Consider the following 23,933-nt stretch of genomic DNA (forward strand, 5'->3'; position numbering starts at 1 on the left):
TTAGTCCAATGAAATCCACTGTTGTAATAGCAATGGGCAACACGGCACCATTTGTGCTCAATTGCAGGCATTTGTTGGCTGAATGAAGCGGTTCATGCTGTAAACAGAAGATTCACACTCAATGCCTTCGGGTGAGAGCTGTCACTCCGATGTTCAGATTAGACATTCAAATCATACCGTTTATCAGAGTACATACAGGCGGCAATGTAAATCAATCTAACAACAACATACTGCCTTTTAATTACATGCCAGGTTGAGTTTACTTCATTTATATGGTGAATGTATTAAACCTAAACTGTCAATCAGTATCAGATATGGAGCTGGTGTTAGCAGTACAAGTTTCTTGGGATCTACTGTGTATTATGTAAGTCGATGTATGTATGACAGGTCTATCCTCACACGTCTCATTGAAGGTCTCTATAATGTGTGTTGATTAACATACTGAGCTCCAGAAGAGCTCTTATTTAATTAAAGAGAAATTTCTTCCGCTGATATGACACATTTAGAGGTATATTTGCTTTTGTAACAGCTCTTCCAGGCTACAGTATATTTTGTTCCTCACTGTGCGTCTTTTCTGAACTCATAAAAAGCCAGAGTTGATTTGCATAATCACAGTTGTAATTTGTTTCTCTTTGCACGGAGGCAATTTCCCTTTCATTTAAACTCCGTAGCCCAAATTTCAAACCAAATCACTGTATGCTAAAATAGCTGAAAATGTACCCACACATATCCTTCTGAATTCAGCTTGTAGTGCAAAGCTTGTGAAATGTAGATGGAAATGTAGAAATGTAAGATGTGACAAAACCTTTTATGTTTAAAGACCCGCTGAAACCACTTAATGAGCATGTTTTTTTATTTCCTGTGTTGATGTATTTCTGATTCAAATAAGTGAGTGCCTTTAAAAAGCCTTTAATTTCCATCATAGCAGGGTTATTATAGTTAACTGAAACTAAAATTTTTGTCGCTTGAAATAGAATGAACATTACCTAAAAAAAAATATATATATATATATTAAAAAACTATGAAAATATTTCTTTTATTTCAGCTAGTTGCCAAGGCAACATTTCTCATTTTGATCTAGTTTGACTTGATGCACTAAAAAAAATAAAACGTTAATAAAAATGAATACAAACTACACTCACCAGCACTTTATTAGGCACACCTTGCTAAAACGTATAAAACAAATAAAAACGTATAAAAATGACAAAAAGCATGCGATAAAATTACTAAAACTTGAAATTAAAACCAAAAATATAAAGAAAAATGAATTCAAAATATCAAAAGATTTAGGACTTGTAATTTGCTAATCAAATGTGTTCTTAGTGAAAGGGGATGTTTAATTCTAGAAAGCATTTGATTGGACAAAAATGTGGATACGCTTGAGTGAAAGATCAATTATCAATATTTTTGCTCCATTTCCCCAGGAAAAAAATGTACATTTTAAATGTATATATCTGCTGAAAATCAGTTGCAAACTTTTAGTAATACACCAGCAAATAGACGACCTCAAACTACCAGAACTGCACTAAAAGCCACAAAACTCCAATATTCATTTCATGGAGTCTTTAAGTCGGGTAAACGATTAATACATCAAGTATGTCAGCTGCTATTGGTTAGATCCATTGAGGAATCACAAAGCCTAGTGCAACTTGTCTGGCATTGAAATTGCCTTTCTTCGCTTTTGCTTTATTCTGCTTCAGAAAGTGTGAGATGATTTGTAGATGCAAAACAGCTCTGTGATTGTTTCAGTAATGTCTTGGAGAAACAGCAGTCGCCATCATCAGCAGCCCTGCTTTCATTGTAATTGACTGCTATTCTCTAAAAGATCATGGAGGAGATGCCGCATGAATGAAAGTGGGAATAAAAGTTGAATCAAATATAAAATATTACCAAATAGAAGCCGTGATTTTGCAGAGAACCCAGATTTTACATTGCACATCAGAGAGACAGACCTGCAACCAGCGCTATCATCATTAACTAAAACTATTAAAAACATTAACTGAAAAGCTGAAAAACAATATAAAATATTAGTTGAAAACTGTATGCCTTGGCAATAACCTGAAACAAGGTCAAGTTGAAACACTAAAATTATTACCTGCAAGTAAATAACTAACTAAAACTCACTAAAACTTAAACTGAAATAAAATAAATTAAACCTAAATAGCATTATTTAAAAAAATAAAATAAAAAAAATAATAAAACGACAAAAGCACCTAACAAAATTACCAAAAAATAAAGTAAAATTAACATGAAAATGAAAAATATAAAAATAAAAACTAATTCAAAACTAAAATAACACAACCCTCAACCCATTTCAGGTCACAACCCACCATTTGAAATCAACCAACTTAAAAATGTTTGCTAATAAGAAGATAAAGATCACATTCAGGACAGAAGAACGCAGGATCCGCCCAGACAAATTCCTCATAACCCATGTCCCATAAAGTGATAGTGCAGCCAAAAAGGAAATTCTGTCATAATTTTCTCAACTTCTAAACCTGTATGACATTGTTTCATCTAAGGAACACAAATGAAGATATTTTGAAGAACTGTTTTTGTCCACTCAATGAAAGTCAACGGTGTTCAGTGTTGATTTGGACCCAAAGTCATACGGATGAAATATTTTGAATGATCAATCCACAATCTGACTTGTGATGCAGCCTGGACTTAAACCACGCCATGTTTGTTTGTCTGGCCAGAGGAGAACTTATCCCCAGGTCTCCCAAGGTTATTTTTTCCTCCATTCTGTCAACTGATGGAGTTTGGGTTCGTTGCCACTTTAGAGAATAGCAGTCGCCTCTGGCTTGCTTAGTTGGGGACACTTAATATTCGACAATATTACTGATTTGACTGCACTGACACTATTGGATGAGAGCTGAACTGAGCTGATGACGACATCACTGTTTTCTCCAGAGCTGCTTTATAGCTGAATCGAACTCGTTTCATAATTGATGAACTTCACCAAAGTCCCTTTAAGACAAGTCATTTCACTTGGCGGCCATCTTTGAAACACCTCTCAGGCATGCAAGTGCATCTCTTTGAATGGGGAAACATCACATTCTCCAAAACTGTTACGATTAAGCTTCATATTTGAAATCACCAATGAAATCTGACAACAACTGACTCATAAATGTTGCTTCTAAACGGTCAAATCATGCCAACAAAAAAAAAATTAAATAAAAAAAATGCATTTTTCAGGCTGGACCAAGCTAATGCGCAGTCCTAAGCGCGTGTCTCAGAACAATGACTGTTTCTATAGGAAACGAAGCTTCTAACGGGCAGATGCAGTGATGCGATGACTTTACCAAACGATGATTGGCTGTTTTCTTTAGAAGGCGGGACTTATTCCGCCATATTGCGCGTTGCATTTTCTCCCATTCATAGTAATATGAGTGCACCGTCTTTCTGTATATAAAGTCTTTGTCTTCACACACCAAACTGAATCAACACTGAATAATAACTGTTTACTATTGTCTTTGCATCACTGAATCATTATTTTCCTGTTCATCACTGTAAAGCTGCTTTGGAACAATCTGTGTTGTATAAAGCGCTATAAAAATAAAGGTGATCTGACTTGACTTGACTCATACAGGTTTGGAGTGACGTGAGTGTGAGTAAATGACATAATCTGCTTTTTGGTGTGAACTATACCTTTAATAAAATGGGAGATGATGTGGATTAATCCTGCAGTCTCAAACACTGCAGCTTTTGGTGAGAATGACTTCACTCCTTTCCCTGCAGCTCCTTTTCATCAGCTCATTTTGTCTAAATGTTCTTCAAACAAATAAACGCCCCCATTGAAGTGAGGCAGACTTGCTGCAGTGCGTGTCTGATAGATGTAGGCTGTGAGCGTGGACCCGGCGTGCCACTGTGCAGTGGGAGATGACAGTGACGGCACTTTTTTATAAATATATATATATATAAATATCTCCCTAAATACAGAGAGCTCTAAAGGTGGATACTTTAAATGCCAGTGCCATTTAGGAAGAAGAAACAGAGCGCTGAGGAGTGTCTGTGTCATGATGTCATATCCCCTTATGCTTGTTTGCAAGAGAGTTATTTTCTGTGTCCCAGATATAGTAGTAGTAGTTAAAACTGCCACAGTAAGTGTGCTAAAATTAGGGCTGGCAATTGAGTCAAAGCTTTACATAAATTAATTATAGTACCGTTCAAAAGTTTGGGGTCAGTAAGATTTTTTAATGTTTTTAAAACAGTCTATTCTGCTCCCCAAGGCTGCGTTTATGTGATTAAAAATACATTAAAAATAGTAATATTGTGAAATATTATTACAATTTGAAATAACTGTCTTTCTATGTGAATATATTGTAAAATATAATTTATTCCTGTGATCAAAGCTGAATTTTCAGCATCATCACTCCAGTCTTCAGTGTCACATGACGCTTCAGAAATCATTCTAATATACTGATTTGCTGCTCAAGAAACATTTCTGATTATTATCAATGTTGAAAACAGTTGTTCTGATTTTTTGTGGAAGTCATGCTACAGTCTTTTTCAGAACAGCATCAATATGAAATGTAAAGCTTTTGTATAATAAATGTCTTTACTGTCACTTTTGGATCAATTTAATGCATCCTTGCTAAACAAAAGTTGATTTTCTTTTAAAAAAATATACTGACCTCAAACTTCTGAACGGTAGTGTACATGAAAAGCTTATTAATTAATCAGAATTAATTGCATTAATATTTGCTGAGAAAAGTCTGCTTATGAGAACTATTCAAAGACATTTTTTTGTGGTAGAATTCAATATATTGTTTTATATATTATGTATACAGGCCAGATATGCATTAACATATTTTTAATTATTTTTACTAAATTACTGACAGCTATATCTAAAATATATGTGACTGTGTCTATTTCTTCACCCAGCATGTGGTGCTTCCGGCCCTTTTCTGAATTAATCTATTCATGGATTCAGTAATTTTCCATAGCTTGTCTGAAAGAGAAAAGAGCGAGTCCCAAACTCACGGACGCAGATGGGCAGCTGTCCAGACCAGTTGTGGTCTTGTTGGCAGATGCGCACAGAGGAGCCGATGAGGCGGAAGCCGGAGACGCACTGGTACACTACTGTGTCTCTGTAGCCGAAGTTCTCCCCGATCACCTGACCGTTGACGATCTGCTCGGGTAAACCGCAGTGGCCGGCTGAAAGGACAGGAAAGAGAAGAGAGAGTGATTAAAGTGAGAGGTCTGAGCAGCAGCTACATTACACTGTAAAATATTAACACCCAATGCTTTTAGAGAGACGAACTGCTTCAAGCAATTAAGTGTTTAGTGGAGTGTATGTAAATTCACAAATGTGAGACCTTCAGTGGAGCAGGAGAAAGAAACATGATTGAGGTCAAATGTAATTCAAGCACTTAGACACAATGTGTGTGAGTGTGTGTGTGTATACCGTTCAAAGGATTGGGGTCATTACGATTTTTTTAAAAGAAACTAATACTTTTATTCAGCAAGGATGCATTAAATTGCTGATCTTTTGAACTTTCTATTCATAAAAGCATCCTGAAAAAAAATGTATCACAGTTTCCACAAAAATATTAAGTAGCACAACATTGATAATAATAAGACTTTCGCAATATATAGAGAGAGAAAGAGAGATGAATATATTATATTTTAACTGTTTTTTTAATTAATACAATAGTGAAAATAGTTTTTTCACTTTTCGAAATTTACAAAAAATTAATTATTTATTAATAATGATCAGAATAACAACTTGAGTAAAAAAATTGCATAGTGAAAAGTAAAAAAAATAAGTAAATAAAATAATATTAGAATGTCTTGGTATTTGGTATGTCCATCTTTGAAATCAGGTAAAATAAAAAAAACAAAAATAAAAAAAAATAAAAAATAAAAATAAAATAAAATAAAATAAAATATAAGCTGACTATATATATATATATATATATATATATATATAATATTTTTTTGACAGGACAGTGAAGGAAAAGCTGCTAACACTTCACTACGGTTTAAAAACCTTCCAAATGGATGGATGAAGTTGGCGGAAAGAATCAGAGCTGCTATCTAGGAAAAGGTCTACTACTCAATTCCCACACTTCCATTTACTGTATATTATTTCATAGAGAAGACTTTAATTACAAAATGTGGGAAACAGTAGTACACAAACTTCTGAATGATAATACTACTAGAAAGTAGGATGATGACGATTCAGTCACACTTAACAAGGTTTAAAACTCAAGTTGGGCTACTGCCAGGCAAGTACGCCTGAAACAGCAGATGTGAACAGCAGCAGTGAATGTACACCACATTACCCAAGCAGCGCGTCTCCGTTCCACTCCACAGACCAGAAGATAGACACTCTCTCACAGTAGATCCCACCAGCATATACCCATTGTCACATGTAAATATGGCTGTGGCCCCAAAGGAGGTCTGAGTTCCAATTTTCTTGCCACTGGGAGGCGTGGCCAGATCCCCACACGAGATGACTGCAGAGGGAAGACAAACAAGGACGGTTTAAACATTTGACTAACACAGCCAAACAGCTGGTGGATTGGAGTTGAATTACACACTTACTTTGGCAGTGGGGCCTCTCGTTCCTCCAGCTCCATGCACCATTGGCCATGCACTGAATGTGGGCGGGGCCTAGGCGGTAATAGCCAGGATCGCAGGTGAAGATGATTTTGGTTCTGTACTCATAATGCGAACCGTTAACGATCCGCCATCTTCCGTGTTCCAGGGAGAAAGATCCGATACTTGGACAAACCACAACTGTGCAGAAAATACATAGAAATCAGTATTCAGAAACAAATGACCACCCACAAGTACTGTTAATATTTTATTATGGTCTATTCCAAAACTTACTGAGCTGCCATGCTATTTTCAAAGGCAGCTGCCTTTCGAGGCAGCATGATAAGTAAACTGATTTGACTGATTTGGAACGGCAGCAACTCCATGTGTCAAACAGCATTATTCACAGTTTGGTGTTAGCACACACACAAATGTAGGCTAAAATAGTCAGACATTTAAACTTTAAGTACATTTACAATCAATCTTAACATTTATTTGTTCACCATAATGCATTATGGGATTGCATTCACCACAAAGGATAAATGCAATGCTGCTTTAAGGCCCGTTCACACCAAGAACAATAACTATAAAGATAATCATAACGATAACTACATTAGCATCCACACCAACGAAAGATAACGCTGTTTATTGTAAGCATGCTGCTTTAAATGCTCAAGCTCTTTAAAGCAGGATGGATTCTGATTGGCTGTCAATGTTTTTAGCATAAGTAGTAGTTGTGAAAGTGATTTCAACGATATTGTTTCTCTGTGCCGTTATCGTTATAGTTGTGGTGTGAACTCTGCTATTGTTTTATATTTAGATCATTATAGTTATCATCCTTGGTGTGAACAGGCCTTAAGAAATTTTCTAAATGAATGCGTCTTTATAGGCAACATTATTGTGGTGTCGAGATGTCTTAAAATGCTGCCTAAGTAGGTAGGTTTTGGAACAGAGGCATTGTTTTGGGACGGCAGATATAATTGGCTTATAAATAAATGAAGATTAAAGCTGAAGCAAAGAGATTTCTCAAAATCCCTTAAAGGCAAGACGATTCATTCGACGGCCATCTTGGTTATGCCCACGGCAGCTATTTAATATTTAGCCAAAAGGGATACAAGCATAGATCCTGCTTACTTGAATTGGAAAAGACTGAAATTTCCAAAACTCTTTGTCTAAATTGTTTCAATAACCCTTCAAATAAGCAATAAAATCTGACAACAATGGTATAATAAAATGTGCTTTTCTTGCTCAAATAATGCTTAAAAGGCGATTATTTCTGTGTACAAGTCCATCTCCTTCCTCTTACACTGTCTCTGATTCTCTTTATCTGCTGTAAAATTCACGCTGAAGGGCTTTTGCATCTGTTTGAGTGGCCTGTACCTGAGCAGCGAGGGACCTTGTTGTGGTTGCTCCAGGTGCCGTCAGGCTGGCACACAGCGCTGGTCAACTCTTTGGAGGACAGCCGGTAGCCATCGTTGCAGAAGTAGGTCACACGTGTGCCCACGGAGTAGTCCATCGCAAGCACTCCTCCGTTCACAGGAGCCTTGGGCACCCCACAGGACACAGCTTATGGGTGTGAAAATGAGATAGACAACATTAAGTCATATGTTTAAAATATAATTATGACAAGATAATTAAAAAAAAACTCTCAACATTGCTTATTACTCTATTAGAATATTTCACCATTAGAGCCCTTGTTTGATTGGATGTTTTACAAGATGTAATTGGACCTGCTTTTCAGGTGCTTATGGACACATAACGGCTTTATTTAAGGTCAATATTAAAGGGTTAGTTCAACCAAAAATGACATTTCTGTCATTAATTACTCACCCTCATGTCGTTTCACACCCGTAAGACCTTCGTTCATCTTCGGAACACAAATTAAGATATTTTTGATATTATAATAATGTTATATAATATTGACCTTAAATAAGTTAATGTGTACCTTATGTGTACCTTAAATAAGTTTATGTGTAAGCCACAATAATGCATATATAAATTGGCCAAATAGATGTGCATATGAGCATTTTTGTTTTACAGATGCATGAAATATTTGTACAATTTTGGTTACGTTTAACAAGATTTTTTAAATTGATCAGCATTGACTGATTTCAGATATTTAATTGTGCTTTTTTTTTCTTTTTTTTTTCCAAATTTACATTTATATTACCTTTGCTGTCATCTAAAGTCATTTAAAGTTAATCTTTTAACACTTTTAAATGCAATTTTTAAGGAAACCTCAAATTAATAATCTTTTTTCATACTGTACATTATCCGCTTGTTAAGTCGTGACGTCAGGAACGCCGTTTCTGGGTCCAAGCCTCAACTCGTTTCAAATGCAAATGCCATCGACGGCCGTTTATGAGAGCTATTTATTCATATTAAACATCAAACCTTTTAAAAAGTTAAACATTTTAAATACTTACAGTCTACACAAGAGTCTCCGTGCTCACAGCGTCACAGACATTAATATTTTAACGATTTATAAAAGATGAATCACTGTCTGGCCATCTGGAATTTTGGTATGGAGATAAAGGTTATGATTATAATTTTTGTGTAGTATTATACCACATCGTGTGTGTATTAGCACCGTTTGTTGTTTTCTTGTGGTATGAGATAGAGCGTTTGGACCCGGAAGCGCTGCCGCGTGACGTCAGACTTAACAACTGAATAATGTTGTGATGCCTAAATTCTGTCTACATCATGCATGACCTTTCCAACGTAATTACATAATGTGTGGCGCATCGCAGAGCATTTGTGGTTAAAAAGTATATAATTTTTATCTTTTTTAGAAAATGACTGATCGTTTTGCTAGAAAAGACTCTTATTCCTCATCTGGGATCGTGTAGAGCTCTTTGAAGCTGCACTGAAACTGACATTTGGACCTTCAACCCGTTGGTCCCTGGTGAAGTCCACTATAAGGAGAATAATCCTGGAATGTTTTCCTCAAAAACCTTAATTTCTTTTCAACTGAAGAAAGAAAGACATAAAGATCTTGGATGACATGGGGGTGAGTAAATTATAAGGAAATTTTCATTCAGAAGTGAACTAATCCTTTAAGAACTGACTTAGAATTAAGGAGCCTATAAACTTGCTAATTAAAAAGTTGTTGTGGTGTAAAACCACATTCAAGTTCAGACTGAACACTTTCTGAGAGAGATCAATATTGCGTTAAAAGTAATAACTTGCATGCAATGTCAGATCTTTTTCATAAACAATGAAATAGCACTTAAAGAGTTGAACTATTCTACTATAACTATGCTTGCCATCAGTGTTGCAAACCAGCCAATGGAACGTCCCATCTCACTTCTCCCTTATGCAAGCAGCACTGGAACATATTATTTATCAACGCACAGTACTTTTAGATGACACTAAGTATGAATCATTGCTGTGCACAAGCCCTCTAGATTTATTGAGCAGCAAAACCTCTGGTACATTTGAGAAACAAAGAGCCTTGAGAGGCCGTAAGCAGTCTGCAAAGGCATCGCTGCATGGCCATTAGAAGCCCAACAATATCTTCCCAATAATTAAAGAGCACGTATCAAGAATTCCTCACCAAGAGGGGTCTTTAACAGTGACATGAGTGCTGCTTTGCTTTGGCACAACAAAAAAACAACTGAAAGTGCCCAGAATGCTTTTTGAAGTCATTTAAGTGTCACTTGATGTTAGTGGCACCGGAGCCTGTGGCCCTCAGAGGGAGTAGGGGCCCATCCTGTCACATTAGTGCAGGAGTAAGGGCCCTGCATGAATGCGCCGCCTCAGAAACTATTTAGTCAGGCTCATCTACTCTTCTGTGAAGCAGAGTCTGAGAGGATAGGTGGAGCAGGATGAACAACGCAGATGGATAAAGAGAGCTCTGAAGATTAGTCATTAATGTGACAGATCATGAATAAACAGTATCAGTGAGTAGAGCGGCAGCAGTAATTACTGCGTCTCCATCACTGACCGTAAAACCTTGTTAGAGAGGCGTCAGGAAAATTACTGATCATATCTGCAAGCACTGAATTACTACCTGCTGACTTTAAAAAAGGTCTTTTGGGTGTTTTATTCAATAAAATACTGGTGTTAAATGAATATCCCGGATTCAATACGAGTTAAACTCAATTGACAGTATTTCGTGGCATAATGGTGATTACCATAAAAATTATTTTTGATTCATCCCTCATTTTCTTAAAGCAAAACAGGAAAAAAAAACAAAGTCACAGTGGGGGCACTTAAAATGAAAGCAAATCAGGCTAATCTGTAAATGTTAATATGCTCTGTTTCAATATTAGAGTCACAAGACGTAAAAAAACAGTTTTAAAATAATTTTAGTGGGATAAAATATCCTTTTCTGTGCAAAGTTATATTTCATTTTACTTGAAACTTTGTTGCATGACAAAGCCTAAAACTCTAAAATTACTGTAAAAATTACAAGAACAAATAATACACAAATTTTAACAAAAAAAGTGTTTAAAAACATTATTATCTTCATATTTCTGCTTTTAAATCCTCCAAAAATGGCCCCATTCACTTGTAAATGCCTCACCATAAGAGTAAAGAAAATGAGGGATGATTCAAATACTATTTGTTTGTGGTAATTAATATTATGCCACAAATGCTGTCGATTCAGCTTAATTTTGTGATATTAAATCCAGAAGCAGAATACTTTCCCATATCGCAGCTTCACCCAAAAATGAAAATTCTGTCATCATTTACTCACCCTCAAGTTATTCCAAACCTGTATGAGTTTCTTTCTTCTGTTGAACACAAAAGAAGATATTTTGAAGAATGTTGATAACCAGACAGTTAACAGTAGCCATTGACTTCCATCATTTATTTTTTCCTACTATAGAAGTCAATGGCTACCGTCAACTGTTTGATTACCAACATTTTTAAAAATATCTTCTTTTGTGTTCAGCTGAAGAAAGAAACTCATATAGGTTTCAGACAACTTGATGGTGAGTACATGATGACAAAAAAAATTCATTTTAGGGTGAACTATTCCTTTAATATGAAGTGGAGTGTTCAGAAGACCGGTTTGAAAATGGTCAGTGTTTTTGCAAATCAGTTTGGCACTAGTAAATAACATCAACGCAGAGGCTGGTAGTGTTCATAAAGTATTGGACCTACAACATACTTGAGTTACCAGCTACTAAACCCAAACTGGACTAGTAAACGCACCCATTTGCTGGGTCTTACCTTGGCAAGCAGGAACCGGGGCGTCCCAGGCATAGAAGCCGAAGGGGGTCTTTTTGCAAACGGCGGTGCTCTTTCCAATAAGCCGGTATCCACGGTCACAGGCCCAGCGGACCAGACTGTTTAGGTGTCCTCCGGTCTGGCTGCTTATGGATCCATGGAGGGGAGAGTCCGGGGTGCTGCAGTACAGAGCTGTTCACACAGACAGACAGAAACCAGACCCCATCAGTTCCTTAATCACCACCCAGAGCAGAGCCCTGTGACACGGGGCTCATTCACTTAGAAGTTCAACTTAAAAAAGCTCTTAGAGATCTTTCTCTTAAAGAGGATCTATTATGCCCTTTTACAAAGTCTTGATTGTGTTTTTGGGCTCTACTAGAGCAGGTTTTCATGCTTGAATGTTGATTATTTTCCTCATATTCTCCATTGTTGCAGCTCCTCTCTTCCCAGTCTGTCAGTAACGCCTCCTTCTGAAAAGCGCAATGTGCTCTGATTGGTCGGCTGGACCAGTGTGTTGTGATTGGTCAACTGCTTTGAGCGTGTTTGGGAAATGTCCCGCCCCTTCCCATAACTGTGAGTTTCAACACACTACTAACTAACTCAACCAGGCCCCGCCCCTTTATTCTGCATATGCATTGGGCGGGAATTATTTAAATGAGGAATACTGTGACGTGTTTGTTCCTGGAAGAAAACTCAAGACTACAATGGAGGCGTTTCAGGGAGTTCTGAAACAGTGACACTGATATAGAGAATGGAGTGAATTTGTGCTTTGTAACTTTGCAGAGCTTTTTCATGCTCAAACAGCAACATTACACTCTAAAGAAAGATGAAAATGTTATTAAAAAAAAAGCATAATAAGTCCTCTTTAAACAAGCATTGTATTTTCTGCTATAATAACATACAGAACTGTCAAACTCATTCAACTTGTCTCAGCCTGGTGTTTTGGAGACATTTGGAGACAGGCTGCAGATGAATATTTTATCATTTGTGAAAAGGTCACATTATCTGGTTTATTACTTGTTTTGCCCACTGAAATTTAGCAGTGGAATTTATATTACAGAAGATAATTCTGGAAAGAAAGAATTCTTTTGCAACTTCAGTTTAATATGGTCTTAAAGGCGTGATGATTGAGCTCAAGTTCTTTTAATTTTTTAAAACACAGGTACAGTGCCCCCACAATTCTTTCTAAACATTTTTTTGCTAAGTATTGTGTCTATTATTTTAAGCTCAGTCACATATATGCATAAACAGTGCATTCAGAATGTATAAAAGTATTTTTTTCTATTATGTTACAAGACATTAAATGAATTTAAATAGGATTATTTCCCACTTCTGCAGAAATAATTCTCTACAATAAAATCTGGCAGGATGATAAAATAAAATAAATAAAAATAATTGGTTATACTTTATTTTCAGGTGTCCGTGTTACAGTGTAATTATACATTTAAGTACTAAGTAATAATAACTACATGTACTTTCTATAGGGTTAGAGTTAGGATGCGGTTTTGGGTTAATTGCATGCATAATTTATAGGTATTACTACCATAATTTCATGTAACGTGTAACAATGACACTTTAAAGTAAAGTGTTACCAAATAATTGCTATAAAGAAAAGATGGATGGACCCAAACTGATGAAAATCTACTTCAGCCACAAATCTGCATTTGAGGCTAAGACCATCCGGCAGGACAAATGAGCCAAAGGATGTGGCAAATACTACAAAGGAAAGGCTTGAAAGGAAGGATCCCTATAGTGTGGATTACTCTGCAAATACTACAAATGATACATGTATTAAATGGTTAGAGCAGAGATAAAAATATTGTGTTTTAAAATATGTTTTACAATCCGATAGTGTAACAGGATCAGAATGTGAGAGGATTCAAGGGGTGAACACTTTCTGAAGGCACTGTAGTCATGCACTCACAGTTTGAAAACACATCAATAACCACGTCAATCAAACTCAGCCAGAGACCTTGACAGCAACAGAGAACTCCACTGACAGAAAGCAGCTTTTATAACGTTAGACTTGGTTTTACCCAAGTTTCACAAGAGACTGAGAGTGAATTCAAACCGATTCTCAGCCTTTGAACTGAAACAAAGTATAAACATGTTGATGTGGAAATTTTCATACCCTAACGATGGAAATGAACAAGACATTTATCGTTGATTTCACAAGCTGACATGTGGCTAAAACCTCAAAAGCATTTAAAAAGTTGGATGTCAGTTTGCATCTCATCTCAGCATAAAGATACTCTGAAACAAACAACCTAACATAACTTCCTTCTGCACCAATCACAGATATGTGAAGAGGATGCAGGTATGAGACTTATTTATATCTCAAATGGGCAGGTTAGAGGAAGTGTAAGCGTCTGACCTCCGCTCTCGTTCGGTTTAATTCACTCCAGGCTTGAGTTGAACGGAAGTTCAGCCAGGATGTGCAGCCCGAACAACAGTTAAAACTAGTGAGCGGTGCCGGCACCCTTGAGCAAAAATGGCCTTCCTGAAAGGAATCAGGTCCTTTTGATGGAAAGTCAGTGTGGAAATACTGCTGAGTGAAAGTACGCTGCTGACCGCAGACAGCAAGAGCAAGTGAAGGAAAGCTACTGCCTCGTGAGGTACTGTAGGGTAGATTTCATAACATAACAAAAGATCTTTGAAACTAAAATCTACACGCAGTGTTGATATGAGAATAAATTCCAGCACCTGCCACTGCAGTAATGTGATACGCACATTTCCGCTCAATAAAGTTCACAATAAAGTCTTTATTTGCCATATGACCTGGTGGAATTAATAGAGTTACAGAGGCAGTTCCCTGGAGCAACCCGAGGTTAAGTACCTTGCTCAAGGGCACAATGGTGATAGCTCAAGGATCGCCCCGGGATCGGCCCTTGCTGGGTTTAAAACTTTTGGTTACAAGCCCAGATTACAGAATGAGTAGAGTATTTCATTTCTTGAAAATTGCAGTTATACCCAGACACCAAAAAAAAAACAGAAACAGGACAGATAATAAAAAAATAACAAATAACATCATTAAAGGGGTCCTATTATGCCCCTTTTATGGGGGCAGTCGTAGCCTAATGGTTAGTGAGTCCGACTGGTAAGGTTGCTGGTTCGATTCCAGCACCGGCAGGAAATGACTGAGGTGCCCTTGAGCAAGGCACCTAACCCCCAATTGCTCCCCGGGCGCCACAGCATAAAGGCTGCCTACTGCTCAGGGTGTGTATCATGGTTTGCAGTGTGTGTGTGTGTGTGTGTGTGTTCACTACTCACTACTCTGCTCCTAATGTGTGTGCACTAACTTGGATAGGTTTAATGCAGAGGACAAATTCAAAGTATGGGTTACCATACTTGGCCTTCATGTGTCACTTTCACTTTTTTTTTTTCAGTCTTGATTTTGTTTTTGGGCTGTACTAGAATAAGTTTTCATGCTTGATTTTTTTAAAAACACATTATTTTTTCACATATTTGTCATTGTTGCAGCTCCTCTCTTCCCAGTCTGTCAGTAACACTTTGTTTAGTTCCTGTCTCTGTGAAGCCCCTCCTTCTGAAAAGCACAATGTGCTCTGATTGGTCGGCTGGATCAGTGTGTTGTGATTGGTCAACAGCTAAGAATGTGCTACGTACAAGCCCGCCCCTTACCATAACCACCAGTTTCAACACACTCAACTAGGCCCCGCTCCTTTATTTTGCGTATGCCTTGGGCGGAAATGAGGAATATTGTGACGTGTTCGTTCCTGGAAGAAAACTCAAGACTACAATGAAGGCGTTTCAGGGAGTTTAGAAACAAAGACACTGATATAGAGAATAACTCCTGCTGGAGGGACTTTTTCATGCTCAAATAGCAACATCTAAAGAAAGATGAACATGCATAATAGGTCCTCTTTAATATGAATTTTTCACCTGCATCATTTTACGTTACGTTTATATACAGTAGGGTCTAAAAGTATGAGACAATATTTTTAATCTGGGAATACATTTTTAAGTTTTTTTTTTTTTTTTAAAGAAATGTTATGATAAGACAAAATATAATAAGAATAAGGCCACGTACACACTGTAAGTTTCCAGAGTGATTTAAATCCGGGAGTGAATAGCCTAAATTATCGTTACATGTGTGTACGAAACACGACTCACTCTCGAAACTCCGATGATTGACAGCTTGGAAACCATAGCGACATTCTGGCATCTCGCATGTTTGGTATCCGTTATTGTGACTAAAGTAATATTATAGTGACAAAACACTCATTATTTTCAGCAATTTAAATAAACACAGTCGACGGAGGTGTCATGATTTGTTTATACTTGTACATCCTGTTTCACACAGAGCGCGCTCTTTCTGTGTTGCCATGATCACTCATTTTAAGCGTTTTGGGCTTGTTGTTTAAGCTCGGCTCATAAAGCAACCAGGTTTATGGAGTTATTAAAGTGAGCAGACACGAGTCGTGATATTTTGTTCTTATTTTCAGCATAAAGTATTTGGATTTATTTCGGTTTGTTATGGGGTTGTACTTTTTTGGTGACTTTTATAGCAAGATCTGGCAACACAAATGAGTCAAGGCTCGTGCTTTCCCTGTGATTCACCGCACATACAGAAGAGAGACACATCTCCGATGCACGTTAAAAAAACGTCATTAACAACTAGTTCGGTTCCGTACACACTGTGTGGAATTTCTGTAAATGTGGTTGTCACTACCTGTATTTTTCGGGAGTTAATACGGTTGTCAAACTGTGTGTGTACAGAACACTAAAAGGTGAACTGACAACTGAATTTAGCTGCAGTGTGAACGTGGCGTAAGAGAATAAGATTCAGCACTATTTATAGGTCACTATTCAAGTAAGTAAACTTATGGCACTAATCATGTGAACTCCTTTGTACAGATGGGCAGGTGTTCTAGCCTAACAAATCATGCTGACTAACATGATCATCCGGATTTACACAAACTTTGTTACTACACAGACGTAAGAGATGTTCTTGTCCACAAGAACGGCACATTGCTCATGTCTGCAAAAAGTCTTTTCAAGGAAAAACCACAGTGACACTAGGGAAACCTCTCGCTTTAAGTGACCACAGAAAGCCCTCATACTGTAGCTGAGCTTGTCCCTTTTCTGTCTGCTCTGCTACATTTGAGCACACACACTCAAGCTTGAGGAATTGAAAGGTGAGTTGTGGTAAAAGTCCCCAGGTCTTTGGTTGACATCCACAATGGCAAGCGTAGTATTCTCTTAACCACAGTGCACTATTGGGCCAATGGGTCTCTGCCCTTTCTTGTTCTGTCAGTATGATTTTTTCAGAGAGACTGTAAAGTGCACAACCTAAATGGCAAAGGACATTTGTCAAACATATATGAGCTGAAGTAAGGTAGTGTGTACCCCTCTCCTGGGCAAATAAGACAAAATAAACCCATCAAACTACCCAACAAACAGTTACTTCTACACAGAAATGTTTTCAGCATGTACATGTCCATCCATGTTCACACACAAACACACACACATATACATGCACATGCACTCACACACATAAGTTTCTGACATACATGGGTAGTTGACACAGAACATCCAAGAACTTTTTTTTCCCATCAATATGCAGATTTAAGGTTTATAATAATAGTAAAATGTATATAAGTATAAAAAGGGTAAATAATACATTTAAATTGTCCTGCGGTCTGAAAAAGTGTTAAATAATTTTAAAATGATAACTACTAAATGCAATAAATATTAAAATTATATACTATTTTGTCTAAATAACTAAAAATAAAATACAATACCATTCAAAAGTTTGAGGTCGGTAAGATTTTTTAGTATTTTTGAAAGAGTCTCTTATGCTCACCAAGGCTGCATTTACTTGATCCAAAAGACAGTAAAAACAGAAACTTTGTGAAATACTATTATAATTTGAAATAACAGTTTTCTATTTTATTTTAAAAATGTAATTTATTCCTGTGATCAAAGCTGAATTTTCAGCATCATTACTCCAGTCTTCAGTGTCACAAGATCTTTCAGAAATCAGTCTTATATATGCTGTTTCAAGAAACATTTATTATTATTATCAATGTTGAAAACAGTTGAGCTGATTCATATTTTTGTGGAAACCGTGATACATTTTTTTAGGATCCTTTAATGAATAAAGAACAGAAAGAACAGCATCAATATGAAATATAAATCTTTTGTGACATTATAAATGTCTTTTCTGTCACTTTAGATTAATTTAATGCATCCTTGCTGAATAAAAGTTAATGTATTTAAAAAATAATAATGTTAGTGACCCCAAATTTTTGAACAGTAGTGTACTAAAAACTATAATTAATCATTTTAAAAATGAATTTAGTCATGTACAATGGATAAATGGATAATCAATTTGTGATTTGCTAAATATTACAGTAAACAGTGTTATTAAATTATTAGTGTTTTTAAAGTAATGTAATCTAAATATAAAAATAGTGGAAATTATTCATTATTTTCAATGAAGAGTATAGCGAGTCACACTGCAGGACATCTACCCAAAATTATGCCATGTCAACTACCCAAACACACTTGCTCAGCTCAAAGTACACATGCTCATTCAAATTCAAGACCAGAGACGGGAAACGTGCAAGCAATAAAGAGATTTAAATGGATACATACTTTGATACTCACCGACATAGCGGATGCGGAACCCCCTCTTATTGGTGCCGTGGTCAGCTGACCAGCGCAGAAGAAGCTGGTGGCCGGTGGTGGTGATGTTGAAGGGTGTGGGGAGGTCACCACTCAGTGTGGCCAGTGTCTGACTATGAATTGTGGGTCCTTCAAAAGAAACAAAAGAGAAAGACAATTTTCAGGAGGACTGTTATACCAAATTATACCTGTCAAAAAAGATGAAACTCGTAAATGCAGCTAGGTGCTTAGGCGGAACACAATTTGACTTGTTTGAAATTACTTTTGGGAAATATCTTGAAAATTGGTAAAGCAGACAAAGTGTAGATAATAACAGCCTTGGCCACAAATGGTGACTACTCTGTGAGAGGCATATCCTCTCTTATTAGACTAATATCAGTTCAAATTTCACCTTTCATATGTTTAAAAAACATGAAATGAAATGAAAAGCAGTTTGTGGATCATGTGAACTGTTAGACATGCCGCAAAAGTCTCTATAAATTAACACTTTTACAATAACAGTCTAGTTTAAATTAAAAAAGTCTACCATCAAAGACTTCCAGAATGTCGTATTCCTTCTCAGTCTGGAAAAACTCAAAATACATGGTGATATTGTAGCCCTTCTCCACGTTGATGCTCCACGAGCACATCTGTAGGTTGGGGTAACTGTCGGGGTACCCAGGGCTCAGAATCACCCCAGATGAGTCAAATCGGACATCATGAGCAGGACATTGCACTGTGGGGAAAAAAAAGACATTTTATTATGCACTAATTTTGTACAAAGCAGTTAATTATTGGGATTATGTATCAATAAGATGGGCATGTTTTATATGGTGCTACTCATGTTTCATATGGTACACAGCTCAACTCTGTTCATTTCAGACTAAAAAAAGCTGAACTAATCTAAACTGAACTCAGCTTAGAGAAACTATGGTAGCACTTTATTTCACAGTCCTGTTCCGCATGTATATACTGTGTACTTATTATAGCAATCACAATAACTGGGTTATAACTAGGTACTAACCCTGAACCTTTCCTAAACCTACCTTATATTACCAGTACTTTATTGGGTAAATACACTGTACTGTAAAATAAAGTCTAACTGAAACTATATGAGACAAGCCAAGACTACACTAGACTCGATGAGACTAACCAAACTCGAGTAGACTAAGATGAAACAGAAACTGAGCAGCTCAGAGAAACTGAACTAGAACAGATAAGACATCCCGACTCAACAAACCTAAACTTGACAAATACAAACCACTAAATTAACCTAACCGAACTCGATTAAACAAAATAAAACTAGATGATTCAACTCAAGAAAAGATACAAACCCGATTCCAAAAAAGTTGGGACACTGTACAAATTGTGAATAAAAAAGGAATGCAATGATGTGGAAGTTTCCAATTTCAATATTTTATTCAGAATACAACATAGATGACATATCAAATGTTTAAACTGAGAAAATGTATCATTTTAAGGGAAAAATAAGTTGATTTTAAATTTCATGGCATCAACACATCTCAAAAAAGTTGGGACAAGGTCATGTTTACCACTGTGTGGCATCCCCTCTTCTTTTTATAACAGTCTGCAAACGTCTGGGGACTGAGGAGACAAGTTGCTCAAGTTTAGGAATAGGAATGTTGTCCCATTCTTGTCTAATACAGGCTTCTAGTTGCTCAACTGTCTTAGGTCTTCTTTGTCGCATCTTCCTCTTTATGAGATCTGGACTGCAGGCTGGCCATTTCAGTACCCGGATCCTTCTTCTACGCAGCCATGATGTTGTAATTGATGCAGTATGTGGTCTGGCATTGTCATGTTGGAAAATGCAAGGTCTTCCCTGAAAGAGACGGCGTCTGGATGGGAGCATATGTTGTTCTAGAACTTGGATATACCTTTCAGCATTGATGGTGCCTTTCCAGATGTGTAAGCTGCCCATGCCACACGCACTCATGCAACCCCATACCATCAGAGATGCAGGCTTCTGAACTGAGCACTGATAACAACTTGGGTTGTCCTTGTCCTCTTTAGTCCGGATGACATGGTGTCCCAGTTTTCCAAAAAGAACTTCAAATTTTGATTCGTCTGACCACAGAACAGTTTTCCACTTTGCCACAGTCCATTTTAAATGAGCCTTGGCCCAGAGAAAACGCCTGTGCTTCTGGATCATATTTAGATATGGCTTTTTTTTTGACCTATAGAGTTTTAGCCGGCAACGGCGAATGGCACGGTGGATTGTGTTCACCGACAATGTTTTCTGGAAGTATTCCTGAGCCCATGTTGTGATTTCCATTACAGTAGCATTCCTGTATGTGATGCAGTGCCGTCTAAGGGCCCGAAGATCACGGGCATCCAGTATGGTTTTCTGGCCTTGATCCAAAATCCAAATCCAAAATGAGCCAATATTTGGCATGACATTTCAAAATGTCTCACTTTCAACATTTGATATGTTATCTATATTCTATTGTGAATAAAATATAAGTTTATGAGATTTGTAAATTATTGCATTCCTTTTTTATTCACAATTTGTACAGTGTCCCAACTTTTTTAGAATCGGGTTTGTACATTTCACCCAACAAACCTAGACCTGACAAGACTAAACTATCCTAACCTAAACTAAACTCAACCTAAAAAACCTAGACTAGATGAGACTAATCAAACTTCAGTAAATTAAAACTAACCTAACTTGACTAAACTGAAAAACAGCTCTACTGTAACCAAACCTGAACTAGACTAGACTAAATTAAAGGATTAGTTCACTTCAGAATTAAAATGTCCTGATAATTTACTCACCCCCATGTCATCCAAGATGTTTATGTCTTTCTTTCTTCAATCGAAAAGAAATCAAGATTTTTGAGGAAAATATTCCAGGATTTTTCTCCATATAGTGGACTTCAACAGGGACCAACGGGTTGAAGGTCCAAATGTCAGAATTGACTTCAGAATTAAATTTTAATTCTGAAGTCAACTAATCCTTTAACCTAAACTAAATACAACTAGACTAAACTAGATAACACAAGACTACATTTGACTCAACAATCCTTGACAAGACTAAACTAACCTAAACTCACTAAACTAAATTAAATCAGCACAGAAAAACTAAACTAGATAAGACAACACCTGACTCATCAAACCTAAACTGGAATAAATTAACCTAAGCAAACTGAACTAAACTAAATAAAACTAGACTAAACTAGATAACAAGACAAGGCTACATTTGACTCAACAATCCTAGACAAGATTAACTAACCTAACTCGACTAAAATCAACTAAAATCATCTTAGAGAAGACTAAACTTGACCAGACTGGACTAAATTAACCCAACCAAATTCAACAAAACTCGACTAAACTAAACTTAAAGAATAAAGGAGTAAAACACTGAACCAAATGAATGAATTCAGTTCAATAGTTAATCCTTGTTAAGCAATTACAATATTCATCAAATGCACCTTGAAATCAGGTCTGGTATATACTGAATGATCTCAACAATTCCTTAGATTTAACACGGCAAATCATCTTCCTGGTACCATATTTCTTTAAAAACTGTAGGTGGTGGCCATCGTCTGTCATCTTGCAAAAAAAAAAAAAAGCCAAATTTTTCCTCAAGTCAGCCTGAAATGTTACATACTCTGCAAAACACTTCATGAGCTCTCCTGCTCCATGGCTCACTTTGTTTATTCCTCTTCGAAACTGCTTTAATGTGCATGACAAATGATTGAACTACTGTTTCCAGGCACTTTCCTGAATCTAAGCACAGGACAAATTCTAACAAAGTGAGTGCTCTCTCGTGGGGATGCAGGGAGAAGGATGGAGCCATGAAAGATTAATGGCAGCAGCTGTTTGAGCCACTAAACTCCAAGAGCCGCATCACTCATCAACAGCGAATGTGAGGGAAGGAGCAGTGACAGGGAATGACTGAGCTCTTCATGGGCTATCAGCAATACCACCTCTGATCACATTTTACCCTCCATTACATGTATGATGCTCATCTGAGTGATTTGAGCTTATAGTTTAGCGTTCCCAGTATCCCGCGATTTACTCGTGGACGGAGGTTGGAAGTTTCCAAGGCAACACGCTCTAACACACTGAAACCTTTAACCCTCATTCTGTGCTGTGCTCCGGAAGATGCATTAGGCACGTAATCCTGGTAAATGGAAGCTGGTGAGTCTGTGTCTTTGTTCTTGAAGAGTATGCCCACCTTGGCAGGAAGGAGGGTGTCCGTCCATCTGTAGCCGTTCTCCAAGCCTGCACGTCAAAATCTCGCTCCCCACCAGGGTGAATCCGGGGTGACAGCGATACCGGATAATATCACCTGATATACAAAGAGAGAAAGAGAGTCGCAATGATTAAGCGTCCGCTTAATTAGGTGGGACAGCGAACCTCCGTGGCTTTAATGGAGAAAGATGCCCGAGATACGGCTGTGATGTATATAGTTGAACGTTAAACTTGAAGAGGTTGATAATTGAGCTGTAAAACAGCAGCGTTTGCAGCCTTGTCTAATGAATTGCTTGTATTGGCTTTGCATGACAACCCTGCCACCATCACCTATCTAAAAATAATCGTGCGTAAGCACCTGGAAAACATCAAAGGTATGACGCATTGGAGTGTTCCGATGCGGAGAAGCGTTCCTATGCACTGCCAGTGTCTAGGCAACAGGGCAAGGTGAATCTCGTATACAGTATTGGCCTAATTTCTTTGGCATCAATCAAAAGCCAGGCTTGATATTGCGTGCCAACATGCTTGTGCTATGAATGGGTCTTATTTAGGGTACTATTTTAGTAGTCACTTGAGGGCAGATCTGAGGACAGTTGGCTGGAACGAGTCGAGACTTCTGTAACAGGTGGATGTATGAGAAGCACAACACATCCTCGCAAGGAGCATAAATTGCATTATAGTAGATGTTTTACTAGTGCCCTATCCATTTTGAAAGACTATCATTTTCCCTCCATGTCATTTCAAACCTATTTGACTTTCCAGGACTCGACAGTGCGAGCATTTCACTCGCATTCACGACTAAATATAGATGTGTGCGAACTGTAAAGTGTATTTAGGAGTAGGTGTGTACATAATAAATAGGTCCCCGTGGGTTTTTAAAAAATTTAAGGTCATAAAAAGTCTTAAACATCCTAAATGGTATAACAAAAGTCTTACCAGAAAACAGGAATCGCGATATGGCTTAATGTGATTATTGGTAATGATTTAATTGTGATAGCTGCTCGTTCAAAGTCAAAACATGGCTGCACTGTTAAACGTTCTACAGGCTCGTGGTTTCAGAGAAGTTTGCATTCAGTGAATGCTGCACATATATGTCATTTGAATGCTTATGGTCTATTTTTGATGAATTACGACAATGTTTATTTTATGGTGTTTGTAATATGTTTTAGATGGTTGTAAGAGTGCATGTTTTTGTTCATTCATATGTTCGAAGTAGTAAAGACATTTCAAATTCCTGGTGTAAGAGTCCCAGTGTATTGTGGGCTTGTTTATAATTAATAGTCACGCATTATGCAGAATATATATATATATATATATTTCTTTCTGGATATTATTGGTATTTTGTTATAAAAAGTAAAGTTTATCTG

At 37.1% G+C, this 23,933-nt stretch overlaps 1 protein-coding gene across 1 annotated transcript in view; it reads right to left on the minus strand.

Moving 5' to 3' along the window:
• The window catches only part of csmd3b (CUB and Sushi multiple domains 3b), a 484,809-nt gene that overhangs the window by 57,615 nt on the left and 403,261 nt on the right, over positions 1 to 23,933 (minus strand). The window contains 8 exon segments of the mRNA XM_051873165.1: positions 4,987 to 5,160; positions 6,291 to 6,464; positions 6,553 to 6,747; positions 7,927 to 8,112; positions 11,728 to 11,916; positions 18,355 to 18,501; positions 18,899 to 19,087; positions 22,550 to 22,663. Coding sequence (XP_051729125.1) covers positions 4,987 to 5,160; positions 6,291 to 6,464; positions 6,553 to 6,747; positions 7,927 to 8,112; positions 11,728 to 11,916; positions 18,355 to 18,501; positions 18,899 to 19,087; positions 22,550 to 22,663 — 1,368 coding nt within the window.

The sequence above is a fragment of the Ctenopharyngodon idella genome, chromosome 19 (genome assembly GCF_019924925.1).
Source record: "Ctenopharyngodon idella isolate HZGC_01 chromosome 19, HZGC01, whole genome shotgun sequence".
Lineage (NCBI taxonomy): Eukaryota > Metazoa > Chordata > Actinopteri > Cypriniformes > Xenocyprididae > Ctenopharyngodon > Ctenopharyngodon idella.